The 15,102-nt window shown below is 44.0% G+C and overlaps 1 protein-coding gene across 2 annotated transcripts in view; it reads left to right on the top strand.

The window, feature by feature from the left end:
* The window catches only part of CCDC60 (coiled-coil domain containing 60), a 205,420-nt gene extending 195,792 nt beyond the window's left edge, over window positions 1-9,628 (top strand). Inside the window, exons 15-17 of one of the 2 annotated variants that reach the window (XM_075898140.2) lie at window positions 4,046-4,235; window positions 8,858-9,003; window positions 9,293-9,628. In XM_075898140.2, the coding sequence (XP_075754255.2) occupies window positions 4,046-4,235; window positions 8,858-8,965 (298 nt within the window). In that variant the 3' untranslated portion in view covers window positions 8,966-9,003; window positions 9,293-9,628. Of the gene's footprint in view, window positions 1-4,045; window positions 4,236-8,857 lie in introns of both variants that reach the window. The other variant, XM_075898139.2, reaches the window with a different exon arrangement.
* Window positions 9,629-15,102: the final 5,474 nt, after the last annotated feature.

Below are 15,102 nucleotides of genomic sequence, written 5' to 3'. Positions count from 1 at the left end.
GTGTAGACGTACCCACTCTGTGTTAAGTCTGATGTCTCCAGGCAATGCTGCATCTTCTCTCCATCTCCAGCATACGGCCTTATAGGAAGCATATGGTCTTAAAACACTTTGGGATCCTTAGGATGACAGGGCACATTGTATAACGGTTCACAATCCTGCTGGAAAGGCATAACAAGTGGGGTTCCGCAGGGGTCTGTTTTGGGACCAGTTTTGTTCAATATCTTCATCAACAATTTAGATATTGGCATAGAGAGTACCCTTATTAAGTTTGTAGATGACACAAAGCTGGGAGAGGTTGCAACTGCTTTGGAAGATAGGGTTAAAATTCAAAATGATCTGGACAAACTAGAGAAATGGTCTGAGGTAAATAGGATGAAGTTTAATAAGGACAAATGCCAAGTACTCCGCTTAGGAAGGAACAATCAGTCTCACACATACAGAATAGGAAGCGACTGTCTTGGGAGGAGTACAGCAGAAAGGGATCTACAGGTCATAGTGGACCCCAAGCTAAATATGAGTCAACAATGTGATGCTGTTGCAAAAAAAGCAAACATGATTCTGGGCTGCATGAACAGGAATGTTGTGAGCAAGACAGAAGAAGTCATTCTTCAGCTCTACTCTGCGCTAATTAGGCCTCAATTGGAGTATTGTGTCCACTTGTGGGCACCACGTATCAAGAAAGATGTGGAGAAATTGGAGAAAGTCCAGAGAAGAGCAACAAGAATGATTAAATGTCTAGAGAACATGACCTACGAAAGAAGACTGAAAGAATTGGGCTTATTTAATTTGGAAAGGAGAAGACTGAGAGGGGACATGATAGATGTTTTCGGGTTTAAAAGGGTGTCACAAGGAGGAGGGAGAAAAACTGTACTCCTTGACCTCCAAGGATAGGACAAGAAGCAATGGGCTTAAACTGCAGCAAGGGAAGTTTAGGTTGGACTTTAGGAAAAACTTCCTAACTGTCAGGGTGGTGAATCACTGGAATAAGTTGCCTAGGGAGGTTGTGGAATATCTATCTCTGGAGATATTTAAGAGCAGGTTAGACAGACATTTATCAGGGATGGTCTAGACAGTACTGGGTCTTGCCATTAAGGCAGGGGACTGGACTCGATGATCTCTCAAGGTTCCTTCCAGTTCTAGTGTTCTATGATTCTATGATCGATACATACATGATGTCATGTTGAAAACGTGTATTCCTATTAGCAATGTTGATGATGGAGAGGACTTTATCCACAGCTGTCTGTCCATCATGCATATTTGGAAAACATTTCACTGCTACTGTTTATAAACTGCACACAGATATTGACTGCATCCTTTCCAGGGGTAAAAGGCATTGTCACTACGAGTTAAGCAGACGCCTCTCAGTAAAGCACTCCTGCAGAGCTACAGCCAATATCGAAGAGCACCAAAAATAGGGATCCAGTTTCAGTCTTCCCTTAGTAAATCGAGAAAAGTAAAGTGACAGAATATTTTTTGTGTTAAGAGTCTACATTCCAAATGCATTTTCTCAGCTGACCCCAACCTTAAATGCATTAAAAGTGAGAGCTGGTTTATTTAGAAAAGCTGCATTTTTAATTGTTACTCACTCTACCTGCCTCCCAAATTTAAGATCTGGTCTAAGCTTGGAATCTGTACTATTTTCATTGTGTGATTTTATTTTATTGCTGTAATTCTATCTGTACAAAGCCTAGTGTGGACTAAGGTATACAAATATAAAGAAGCCTTATAAGAGTATGGTTATTCACATACAAGAATATCTGTCGGGGAGCAGAGTGTCTTTTTACTTCTATAATCGCAACCACACTAAATCCAGGTCTACACTTAAAAGTTTCCCTGGAATACCTGTGGATAGCGAGGGTGTGATTTACTTTTTTTTTTAAGCAAGATAGCTATGCCAGTAAAAGCTTCAGTGCAAGTGCAGTTATACCTGTAAAAAGCTTGATCTGCACTGCAAAGCGTTGCTGCAGAGTTATGACGGATAGAAGTGTGAAAAAAAATCACAGTTAGCCCCCGCGGCATTTGCATGAACAATTCTGCCGCTTTTTTCCGGCTCGGGGCTTTGGTGGAGAAAAGAGCCAGTCTAGACGGGATCTTTCAGAAAATAAAGCCTTTTCCGGAAGATCCCTTATTCCTGATTTTAAGAGGAAATAAGCCCTGAGCCGGAAAAAAGCGGCAGCCATGTTCATGCAAATGCCACGGGAGATATTTAAATCCCCCGCGGCATTTGCAATTCCAACTGGTCTCATTAGCATCCCTTTTCCGGAAAAGGGTGCCAATGTAGACACAGCCCTAAGCTAATAGAAGAGTGCTCCTGTCAGCTTAGCTAATGTCACTAGCAGACGTAGTGTCTCTATGCAGGCAGAATTCCTTTTGCTGGCTTACGCTGCATCTCCTCTGTGGGTCTTCGCTTGTAAATAGCTCTGCCTGCCCAGGCTTGGCAGTGTCGATTAGCCCTACGTGGGCAGCTAGCATAGTACCAATTATAAGCACTTTTATACAAACATGACTGTGTCCACCCGCAGGGAGGGGGCAGTTTCCCTGGGGTCCAACAATTCTGAAGAGCTTGTGGCTCTGGGCTGCCACCGCCACTTCTGCAGCCGTGGGTAGCAGCCAGCACCCCCAGGTTCTTTAGAATCACTGCCAGAGTGCTCAGCAGCACATTCCAAGGCCTTGCACCACACGCTCCAGGCAGCTGTGAGGGCTGGCAGGGGACGTCAAGGAGTGCCTGGCTGCCCTAGCCCCTCCCTTTCCATTTAAGGCCCTGTCCCTTGGGGAGGCACAGAGTTGGGCCCCCCCACACACATATTTCCCAGGGGCCCGGTGATCCTGTCAGCTCCCCTGTCCACGCTGGAGGGTTTTTTCCAGTTTGACTTTACAGCTATATTGACAAAACCCTCGCAGTGTAGAGAAGGCCTAGGGAAATTGTACTGTTTTATCTATACCAGCACAGTTAAAGGGGGGTAACTTTCTAGTGTAGCTCAACCCTGTCTCCTCTTTCTGCTCCTAAGACCCTCTTTTTGCTGCTGAAATAGGCTATGTCTACACTGTGGGGGTTTTCTGGGATCCTAGAAGTAACCCAGAAAACCCCGCCGTGTCCAGGGAACATGTTTGCTCTTCCACTTTTTTTCATAGAAGAGCAAACGTGCTCTTTTGGGGAGCCCTGTATTCCTCATCTCATAAGAAATAAGGGCTCCTCTGCAAACGGAGGCTTTTCTGCCATTTGGCCCTTCTGGAAAAACAATCAGAAAAAAACTATGCAAATTACAGAGTGCAATTTGCGTAGCTTTTTCTGATAAAACCTGATAGTGTAGATCTAGCTGTACTGATACTTATCCTCAGCTGGAGGGAGGCCAGGGGAAAAGGTTCCATACTTCCCCAGACACAGCCTGGAGGGTCTAGAGACATCAGTCTCCGGGTTTGTCAAAGTAGCACTAAAATTTTTTACACAGGACATTAAAAAAATGTGTCTTTTCACAAGAGCTTTACTGTTATAATGTGTAATTCTCCTCTTGAGACTCCATATTCAGAACAAAATGGCAAAGATTGAGTGTTACAGCACACTCACATCAGTAAGATTTATGTCAGCACATACGGGGGGGGGAGGGGGATATGGTGACAGCAAGGGGAAAAGGGACAGTAAAGAAAATCAGAAAGTGTGTCAGACCAGGCTGCGATTGCTTTGGAAAATCTATAAAGAGAGTGAAGAAAGAGATGAACAGGGCAAATCAGAAGTAACATAGAAACATTTGTCAGTATTTTATTCTTTGCATTCATGCCAAAAGTTTGTCTCTTAGAATGTAAATGACTAATCAAAAAAGGTTGGGTGTACACTTCTGTTAACAGCAGAAACAAAGCTTCTTTGCATCATTCCCTGGCATGTAATGCTCAGTGCAGATTTCCACAAAGACTTTTTTTTTCTCAAATTCTGGGGAAGGGAAGAAGAAGGAGCAGAAAATAAATCAGGAAAGACGGAGGTGCCCAGCAGTGTAGCCATCAGTTTCAAGAGCATTTTTTCAGCTTTGCTTTGCTGTATTGGCTATTTTAGGTTTTCCAGTTTGCTGTCCAGAATTCCGAACACTCTGAAGAATGACAATCACATACAGAGAATCTTAAAGAAACTGGAAAAGTTTGGCAAGAACCCAGATGTGAGAATCCGCCCCAGCACCTTTCTGAAGGTGCTGAGTGAGCTACGTGTATGGGAGTTGTGTTCTCCAGACATCTGCGCTGCCGTGGAGGTGATGAGAGTCTGTTAGTATTTTAATCGATAGGGGTGGGGAAGATAGGCACCCTGCAGTGTGATTTATACAATAAAAGGTTATACAGATACATAATTTGGGACAATGGGGCCATGTCCCTGCAAAACAGGGATAATAATATCCACCTATGTAAAGTCCTTTAAAGTCTGGTAAAAGATGCTATGTAACTAAGAAGTTGTACTGATTATTGTTTTGATATTATTTGATATTATTATTTGATATCTTTGATTTTATTTGCTGCCAGAGTGAAAGTGACATTAGCTTAGTATCAGTAGTTGAAATACATGGAGAGGGACATTTAATAGTTTCTGTGATGAAGAAAGGTTTGTACTTCACAGAGGTGATGACACTTGTGAACTGTGAAATCTGCAGTTTTATTTTAAGAGGCTTCGGCAACGCGTGTCATTACTCAGGTAGTTCAATTAAAGGGATCTAGAAATAATTTTAGCAATGGAATGAAGGAGAAGGGAAAGAGGTACAGAAGGAAAGAAGGAAGAGAAAAAGGAGAGGTTATGTTTAAATATAGATTGCAGATGCTAAACAAGTTGTAAATAAGGCAATGGTGCCACCTAGTGATGTCAGTTGTTGTCACAGCTCTTTCCTGATTACAATATAAGCCCAAAACTTTAAGGCTACGTCTAGACTGGCATGATTTTCCGCACATGCTTTTAACGGAAAAGCTTTCCGTTAAAAGCATTTGCGGAAAACAGCGTCTAGATTGGCACAGACGCTTTTCTGCAAAAGCACTTTTTGCGGAAAAGCGTCCGTGCCAATCTAGATGCGCTTTTGCGCAAAAAAGCCCCGATCGCCATTTTAGCCATCGGGGCTTTTTTGCGCAAAACAGGACTGTGCTGTTTACACTGGCCCTCTTGCACAAATGATTTGCGCAAAAGGACTTTTGCCCGAACGGGAGCAGCATGGTATTTCCGCAAGAAGCACTGATTTCAGACAGTAGGAAGTCAGTGTTCTTGCGGAAATTCAAGGGGCCAGTGTAGACAGCTGGCAAGTTTTTCCGCAAAAGCACCTGATTTTGAGGAAAAACTTGCCGGTCTAGACACAGCCTAACAATAACGTGTTAAATAATACAAAATATATTTTAAAAAAACTTTTTAAAAAAGCAATCTTTCTAAAAACGCACCAAAAGAGTAAAAATAAAGTTTTAGCCACCAATGCAGGAGAAAGCTTGGATGGCTGACAATTAGCAACTACGTTGATTCGAACTTAGCCATCCAATCTCTCTCCTACATTGGTAGCTGAAAACTTTATTTTTACTCTTTTGGTACGTTTTTAGAAAGATTGCCTTTTTTAAAGTTCATATATCTATCTAGCTATCTAGCTAGCTAGCTAGCTAGCTAGCTATCTGTCTGTCTGTCTATCTAGCTAGCTATCTAGCTAGCTAGCTATCTAGCTAGCTAGCTATCTAGCTAGCTAGCTAGGTTTTTTGGTCTTAAATGTAGAGTGTACGCTGGCTGGATTTGATCCGACACAGCATTTTAAAAAATTGTCCAAAAACAAAAACAAAAATTGTCCTTCTCAGGGCAGTCCTGGGGCTGCTGTTCTCCCTCCCCAGCTCTTGGGTTGCTGTTACCCTGATTCTGGCTGCTGTCTGCCCAGAGCTCTGGAGCTACTGCTACCCGAGCTATGGAACTCCTGTCACCCAACTCTGGGGTGTCCCCCCGGCTCTGGAGCGATTGTCACACTGGCTCTGCAGCTGCCCAACCCACTATTTTCCCTCTGGGTCCAGAGCTGCTGTTCCCCCAGCTTTGGGGTTGCAGCCCCCGCCCAGCTCTGGGGCAGCTGTGTCTCCCCCACACACTCTGGGATTGCTGGCTCCTCCCCCCCAACACACACATACACACTCTGGGGCTGCTGCCCTTCCTTAGTCTTGGGCTACAGGCTGCCTGCAGGAGCTGGTGGGGGTGCCTGTGAGGGAGTCCGGGAGCCGGAGCTGGCAGGGGTGGGCCTGCCTTGTCACTGGCCTGCCAGGGGGGGCTGGATGCAGAATTGTTAGGGGCTGTATGCCAAGGGGGGAGAGCCTACTGGGGGTCCAGGAGCTGATTGGCAGCCTGTTGGGGGGAGGGAGCCAGGAGCCAGTTGGCAGCCTCCTGGGGAGGCTGGGAGCTGGAGCTGACGGCACAAATCCAGGTGGAGCTGGAGCTGGCAGGGGCAATCTGCTGCATCGGCCACAATGGGATCCAGGCTGCAGAGCTCATGCAGAGTATGCCTGCAAGAGCTAGCGGGGGCAGCCGCATTGGCACGTGCACAGGAGGGACATGTTGAAAATCCTGTGACAGACAGACAAGAACTGTGATGGCTTAATAGAAAGATTATCTAATAATAATAAAAACCACAAGTAATCCTGTGGCACCTTAGAGACTAACAAATATATACTATCATGAGCTTTTATGGACAAAATCCACTTCTTCAGATGAGCTGGAGTGGAAAAAACAGGCATCCAGAATTTATAACAGAAAAAGAAGTGTAAAGAAGGGTAAATTTATCACATCTAGTATAGATATGCTAAATCGACTGCTAAGTGCTCTTCCATCAATTCTGGTACTCCACCAGTCTCAGAAGAGTAAGAGGCAGTAGAGTATCAGCTGTCAACTTACCATGGTGAAGATACTGTATTAAGCAGACATATGTATACCAACTGCAACTACATTATTCAGGTAGCTGAAGCTGCGTAACTTAGGTCAACTGCCCGTGGTAGTGTAGACAAGGCCATGGTATTGGATCCCTGCCCATCTTGGCTAATAGCCATTGACAGACCTGTTCTCTATGAACATATTCTTTTTTAAGCCCTGTTATAATCTTGCCCTTCACAAACATTCTCTGGAAAAGAGTTCCGCAGGATGACTATGGAGAAATACTATCTTTTGTTTGTTTTAAATCTGTTGCCTATTGATTTAATTGAGCATCTCCCCCTTGTTCATATCTTTTCCAAACTGGAAAGCCTCAGTCTTTTTAATTGCTCCTCATATGGAATGTGTTCAGTACTCCTAATAATTTTTGTTGCCTTTATCTCTACCTTTTCAAAATCCAATATGTTTTTTGAGATGGGATGACCACATTTGCATGCAGTATTCAATATGTGGGTGTACCAAGGATTTACAGAAGCAATACGATATTATCTCTCTGAGTCCTTGCCACTCTGGAGCAGATATTTTCAAACAGCTATTCACAATGACACCAAGAACTCTTTGATGGCTTCAGCTAATTTAGATCTCATCATTTTGAATGTATATTTGGGATTATATTTTGCCACGTGCATTATGTTGCATTCATCAACATTGATTTTCATCTGCCATCATGTTACCCAGTCACCCAGTTTTATAAGATCCTTTTGTAACTCTTTGTGGTCAGATTTGGACTTAACTATCTTGAATAAATTTTGAATCAACTGCAAATTTTGCCAACTCACTGTTTACCCTTTTTTCCAGATAATTTATGAATGTGTTGAACAGCACTGGTTCTAGTACAGTACACTAATTACTTCTCTCCATTCTCACCAGTTATTACTACTCTTTGTTTCATATCTTTTAACTGGAGTGCCTGACAATGTTTTCAGGATCATCTAATGACAAACCTTTTGTTATCTTAATCACCCTGCCTCTGCTTATAAAAAAACTTGGAAAAGGCAGTGCTGCTCCCTGTTTCTGAAGTCATCACAGATCACACTCAGACTGTATTGCAGTTAAGAGCTATGCCTGGCATTAGGATAAGTGACCCTTGATACAAAATTCAGCAGAGGCTAAAGTCCCTCTTCCTCCCCTCTCTAAAGGATGCCATGCCACTTCTACTTTCTCCACAAGCATCCACAGAGCAGGGTTCTGGTGTTCCTTTTGGCTGGATCTGATAAAGGCAGTAGGAATTAGGGATGTAACTGGTTAATTGCTTACCTGGTAAACATCACTTTTACTGGATGATGCTTACTACTAACTAGGTAACTGTCGCACCTGGTCTGGCCGGAGCAGCCCCCTGCCTGTGGCGTTGCATAGGCGGGGGCTACTCCAGCCCTACTTAGCCTACTGCACCGCACTGTACATGGGGGACCAGCACAGCCAGGCCCACTGCACCATGTCATAGACTGGGAGCCAGCAGCCCCACAGGGCCATGGAGCCTGCAGCCAAGCCCCGTGGTTAACAGTATGACCAATAGAATTTTGATCGGTTACACAATTAATATTTTTAGATATTTAGGAACATTTCTGGGACTAGAAAGCCCCATTCAGTGTCAGCTGCCTGGGATTGTCAGAAGAGTTCAGATGTGCTCCAGACTAAGCCAATTTAATGAGCACAATTCTGGGTACAATAAAAACTTCTCAATTAAAAAAAGCTTAGCTCTGCAGGTTTTAGTGTCCAAATAATACTGACAATCATAGGGACTTTAATTTTAAAATTAATTTTAATTGACATGCACTCTTGAAGAAACTCACATGAAAAGGCCTATTTCCCTTCTCATTTTTATCATATCGATATAAAGGAGGTCAAGATGCTACCACTTTGCAGGTTCTATGGTGATTATCCGATTGTTAGATTGTATCAGTATCTCTCATATATAACCTAAAGAGCTAAGGAAAGTGTCCCTTTATTTTTCAGTTTGTGCGTGAAAATATTGTTCAGATGCCAGAAGAGGATTATAAAGCATGGCTTCAAACTCGCGTCATAATCCGCAAAAGAGCTCATAGTGCTCCACCCTTGTGCTGAAAAGTCAGAGGAACTGGTTTCCTGGCCACAAGAGGGATGTCACGCTGCTTCAAACAGCATTCTGGTTGCTGTGGAGGTCTGCCTGAATGAAGGAGGGGGAAAAAACTTTGGAAGCCACTCAGATTGTATATGCTCTGTAGATCTTGAAATGTATAACACCACAATGCTTTTCTTAACACCAGCCAGGTTTACCCAGTGACAACAGAAAATGAGAAATCAAATACTGCAGTTCTATTCCAAGTGCCCTTGTGAGCTCACAGAAACAGCTCATTCTCAGGTTTTCATTTAGAATTAAGACAAGTTGTAAACCAAAATATCACATAAGAGTTGCAAACACTCCTCAAATAGCCATGGGGAACTGAGAATCGACAACATCTTTTCATTTGCTCACCCTTTTTACTATAAAACCTTCTGCTTTAGATTTTTAGATAGAGGAAAAAAACTATTTTATTTGTTACAGTCTACTCTGTGCTCCAGTTTTGCTATCTAGCCCTTGCTTAAAAAAAAAAAATCCTAGCACTAGAATATTTTAAGCTTTTGAACCAAATCTTTTCTATGTTAGTTTCTGTATTTAGTTAAAATGCTTGTGTTTGTTCTGTACAATTATTTTAGGAATATTCATGTTGTCCTAGTTTTGCTTTATTAAAATCACTATTCAAGTGTTCTGTATTCTGAGGCATTCCTCTCTATTTATTCATTTTCCATGTGTGGCTCTCCAACTTTCCCAAAGCACAGAGATGTTTTTCAGTGCTTTACTGCATACACAGTTATCATCAGTCTGCTGTTCTCTAAGGGTATGTCTACAGTACAGCATTATTTCAAACTAACTCCCCTTATTTCAAAATAACAAGGTGAGCATCCACACAGCAAGCCCATTATTTTGAAATTATTTCAAAATAACAAGCTTGCTGTAGTGAAATAATTACACTTCGTTCTACAAGGAATAACACCTATTTCAAAATTGCAATTTTGAAAGTGTTAGTGTGTATGCTCAGCTGCTGTTATTTCAGAATATCTACTCCCCAGAGTCAAAGTAATTACACCCTAGTGCTTCCTGGGGCTCTAAGTTCAGGCATGTCCACATTAAGGGAGCCTGCTTTGGACTAATTTTGAGACTTCCCTTTAGTGTGGACACACTACAGTATTTCAAAATAGTTATTTCAGGAGTTATTATTTTGACATAAGTTACTTTGAAATAACCTTGTAGTGTAGACATAGCCTAAGGTCCCTCCTCATCAAGGGTATGTCTACACAGCAACATTATTTCAAAATAACTTAGTCCACATCTACACAGCAGAAAATCATTTTGAATAATGTCCAAATGCTATCAAGCTGGAGGACTTCTTACTCCAACTCCTGTACCCCTCATTGTACAAGGAGTAAGGGAAGTTGGAGGAAGTGAAATAAGTACAATGTAGATCCTCCCTATTTCAAAATAAGCTACACAATTGATGTAGCTCAGTTCACGTAGCTTATTTCAAGTTAAGCCCTGCTGTGTAGAATCACCCCAAGAGAGGGTAGCAACAAGAGTGTTTATTATTTCACCGGCACAGTCTGACTCCTCGAAGCTGTGCCTTGGAGCAGGAGAGTAATAACAGCACAGGGTGGGCACTCCAGCTCTTCCCGTTAATGCCCTTAGCCTTTCTGTGACAACACCTAAAATGAGAAAAACTGATCTTGGGATTTCCAGGCCTTGTTGCAGCTTCTGGTAGAACATCTGCTTATGCAGAATCCTGATGTTCAGTTCATTGTCCACCGCAACAACAAAGCAGAGCAAGGCTAAAATAAGGTCCAGGTCACTACAGTGATCATTGAAATGTCAGGAACACTTTGTTACTGAACATGGGATCTGATGGCCTTACTATTTTATCTTCCTTGGAATCTCTGTTTGACTGAGTTTGTCTGTCTGTCTGTCCATTTGTTCAAGAACTCCTCCTAAACAGTAAGAGCCAGGACCACCAATTCAGTATTCAGTTTCCTCTTGTCATTACTTAAGGCAAGCTAAGGGTTTGGTTGTATCAGGAAAAAGGGTTGTGTCTCATGTGGTTCGATTTATTTTAGATCCGAGGGAAACCAGAGCACTCCAGAGAAACTTAACCACTTTCTTATTTATTGCAAGCTTTAAGCAGTAAATACAGTTGTTTAAGTTTTATAAGCCTTAAAGACAATGACTATACAATTTAAACCTTAAATACTATACATTCTAAAGTACTTAGAACAACACCAATCAATGCAAAAGCAATTACAGGCAGTCCCCGACTTACGCGGATCCGACTTATGTCGGATCCGCACTTACGAATGGGGCTTTCTCGCCCCAGAGCTCGCAGGCAGCGGTCCGCCACCTCGACCTCCGGAGCGAGAAAAGCTGCTCCCGGTGCCCCTGGTCTGCTGGGGACCATCTCCAGCAGACCAGGGGCACCGGGAGCAAAGCCGCAGCCGCGGCGGGTCCCGCGCCAGAGCAAAGCCTCAGAGGCGCGGCACTCCGCCGCTGCGGCTTTGCTCCCCCTGTCCCTGGTCTGCTGGGGGGGGGGGGCAGCTAGTGTGCCCCCCCCCCCCAGCAGACCAGGCTTTTGTTGTGGACCCTGGGGCAGAGCAGCTGGGGTACTGCCGGTTGGTCCCGCAGCGCCGCTCTAGGCACTACTGGACCAACCCGGCAGCACCCCAGCTGCTCTGCCCCAGGCGTCCCCAAGTCAGCCGCTGCTGAAACTGACCGGTGCTGACTACAGGAAGCCCCAGGCAGAGTTGCTCTGCCCCGGGCTTCCTGAAATCAGCTGCTGATCAGTTTCAGCAGCAGCTGACTTGGGGACTTGAGGTTCTTAAGTTGAATCTGTATGTAAGTCATAACTGGCGGTCAGTTTCAGCAGCGGCTGACGCCAGTTCCGACTTACATACAGATTCAACTTAAGAACAAACCTACAGTCCCTATCTTGTACGTAACCCGGGGACTGCCTGTAATAGATTTATTATATTACAATAATTAAGTCTAGTTCACTTATACTTCACCTGTATGCTACCTACAGCACCAGGCAAGAGGTCGTGGTCCCTTTTACTCCAACTTGTCGGGACACCATGCACTGCCATAGCCGGTGTGAAGGGTCTTTTTACTTCTAGTAACAACGAGCAGGACCTGTGTGTCAATCCTGCTCACTATCTCTCATCAATTCTTCTTACTAAGCCCATTGTATAGCAGAGAGAGACTTGGTCATTCTAATAATATTAACCAATTAATTATGTATTGTGTAAGATACCTAAAATGCCCAATGCCCTTATTTGGGGGACGTCCTGCTACTCGGGAAGTTGCAAAAACTATGTGCTTGATTAACAGTTTTATGGCTGTATCTTATATTTTTGCTTATCAGAAATAGAAGTACCAATATAAAGTTGATTATCGTGTGTACTTGACATGGTCTCACTGTATCATGCTTAATCTACATGATTATGCAAAACATTCCTGCCTCTCAAAGCTTTCCCCTCAAGCCTTGCCTGCGGGCGTATGTGCACCAGACTTGAGACAGGCCTGCGTTTTGCTTGCTAGACATTCGTACTTTCGACAAGACACATTATTATTTGTCAAGGCAGGGCCTTCCAGGCTCCCCTGCAGCCTAGAATGGGATTGTTTCTCATAAAACCGTATAGAAAATAGAATCACCAGGCAGGTGGTGCAAGGGGCTGGATGGGGATACACCCTCCTATCCAGAACTCTCTAATCCCCTACTCTCCCACTTCACAGGCACCATTTCGAGAGGGAGGGACTGAACCTCCCCTATTGCTCACACACCCCAATTCATATGGGAAATTGCTGGCTGTTCCCCTTTGTCAGAGAGTGAGGGGAAAGTGCCGTTTGCTGCATTCCTCACTCTGGGGAGCTCAGGGGGCAGATAAGCCTGAACCTGCCCCAGCTGGGGGCCATGCATCCCCACCCCTCACTGTGCTAACTGGAGCTGCAGTGGCCATGGAGAGGCACTTCTCACCGGGCCCTAAGCTGCTGCAGTGAGAGAGGGCTGGGGCAGTCCTTTCTCTCTGGGGCAGACTGCACACTGAACCCCTTGTCCCCAGTCCAACTCCAGAGCAATGACTGAAAGGAAGCACGGACATTTTCATTTTATTTTTTTAAAGCAAAAATTACTTGGGTTAAGCACCTGAGCAACGCTGGGTAAATTGTCTAGTCTATACGCATAGCTTATGTTACATGGCATCATTTCAGTTTGTATGCAAAGTCATACTTCATTGCTTGTCTTGTTGTGACATCTTGTGGGGATAGCTGATATTACATTCAACCTAACAAACCCAGGATTTGAGGAGACCTGGATTATCAAATCTAGTCTCCTGGGCTGTGTCCAGACTCAGGGGTTTTTTCGAAAAAAGTAGCCTTTTTTCCAAAAAACTTCCCCTGTGTCCAGACTCAAGCCGCGTTCTTTCGAAATTAATTCGAAAGAACGCGGCTTTTCTTTCGATGGCGGTAAACCTCAATTTACGAGGAAGAACGCCTTCTTTTGAAAGTTCCTCTTTCGAAAGAAGGCGTTCTTGAATGTAAATAGGGCTTCTTCGAAAGAGAGCATCCAGACTCACTGGATGCTTTCTTTCGAAAAAGCAAGCCGCTTTTTCGAAATTTCTCCGTGCAGTCTAGACGCTCTCTTTCGAAAGAGGCTTGCAGTCTAGACATAGCCCTGCTGTTGCAGACAATCCTGTCTCAGAATTAAGGATGTTACCTGGCAAGCATGTACCTTAACTGCATACTAACTGATTACATTTTTAACTGTGATTTTACATCCTTCTTCATAAATGGCTCCAGATTAGTTTTTGTTGCTTTCCCCCCTTCATTATTCCTCTTGGGAGGCTGTCATAATTCATCATTTAAGTCATAATTTACCTGCGTATGTGTCTGAGCTGTCATTGCACTGGCCGGCACCTCCTGCTGTATCAGTCATTATTCGGAGCTGCTGAATACAGTTCCAATTTGGGCATATCTTGGTAGCATAATATCTGCTTCCTGCTTGTCCCTTACTAATCAGAAATGGACTCTCCAAGGGCCAGACCCTCACACACAAATTGAACTGTCTCCTTGGAAATCAATGGAACCACAGAGTTACACCTGCTGAGAAGCTGACAATCTGCCCACCTGTCAGATGAGTTACTTCTGCCTACTGTGATCTGCTAATGTCTCCACAGTGCTTTGAATGTTTAAAGCACTATCTTAGCTCTGAATGTTATGGTTCTTGAATGCAAATTTGGTAGAGGAAATGAGGTTATTTTTCTGCTTGGCAATGGTTCTTCTATCTCTCTGTCCCTCCTTCTTGTCCAGGGCTGCCCCAGTGAGAACTGTAGCTCCCCTCCCTTCCTTCTCTCTCGTTGATGGCACCCACAAATGGGATCTGCGCCTTCTCATCCAAAAAACAGGACTATGTAGCACTTTAAAGACTAACAAGATGGTTTATTAGGTGATGAGCTTTCTTGGGCCAGACCCACTTCCTCAGATCAATAGTGGAAGAAAGTCTCATCCAGAGACTTTCTCTTGCCTTTTTCTCACTCCCTCTCTATTAATTGATAGAGATCTTCATCCCTGCTCCAGCTTCTTGATGGCAGGTAAAAGGGTTGGGATGACATGAAGGGAGATCCTAAAAGTTTCAGATCCAGCAGAGAGACAATTTCCCTGGAGCAGGAATTGAGGAAGATAGCTTTAAGACTTCCTACTAAGGACCCCCCGCCCCTCCCCCCCACACACACACACTCTGTCACTGGAGGCATACTGGACATAGGGGTGGGTGCATGCGTTAGGCTGAGACAACAGCAGGCACCACTGTGGTGATTCTGGGCAGTGCTACAGCCCACAGGGCAGCCCAGGGACACCTCGGAAACAGCATTGTGAAGAATTATACTGGGAGCTACAGAGCAGTGTGGGATCCGGAAAAGATAACTTAGAAATACTTTCACCCTCCCTCCCTCCCGGCCATGAGTTCTGTGTTGCTCAGCTAAGAGGCATAGCACAGAATCCCACTCAGTCTCTATAAAACTGTGGATTATTAGTGCACGTGCTTGCACACCCAGTTAGAATTAGGTATGAATTATCTTGCTATATATTTTAGAAATGTGTATCTATTTGTCTGTCAGTCTGTCCTTGAGTCCATTTATTCAAAAAC

Source organism: Pelodiscus sinensis, chromosome Z (assembly GCF_052426305.1).
Source record: "Pelodiscus sinensis isolate ZL-2025 chromosome Z, ASM5242630v1, whole genome shotgun sequence".
NCBI classification, from domain to species: domain Eukaryota; kingdom Metazoa; phylum Chordata; order Testudines; family Trionychidae; genus Pelodiscus; species Pelodiscus sinensis.
This window is presented reverse-complemented; position numbering and strand designations above follow the sequence as displayed.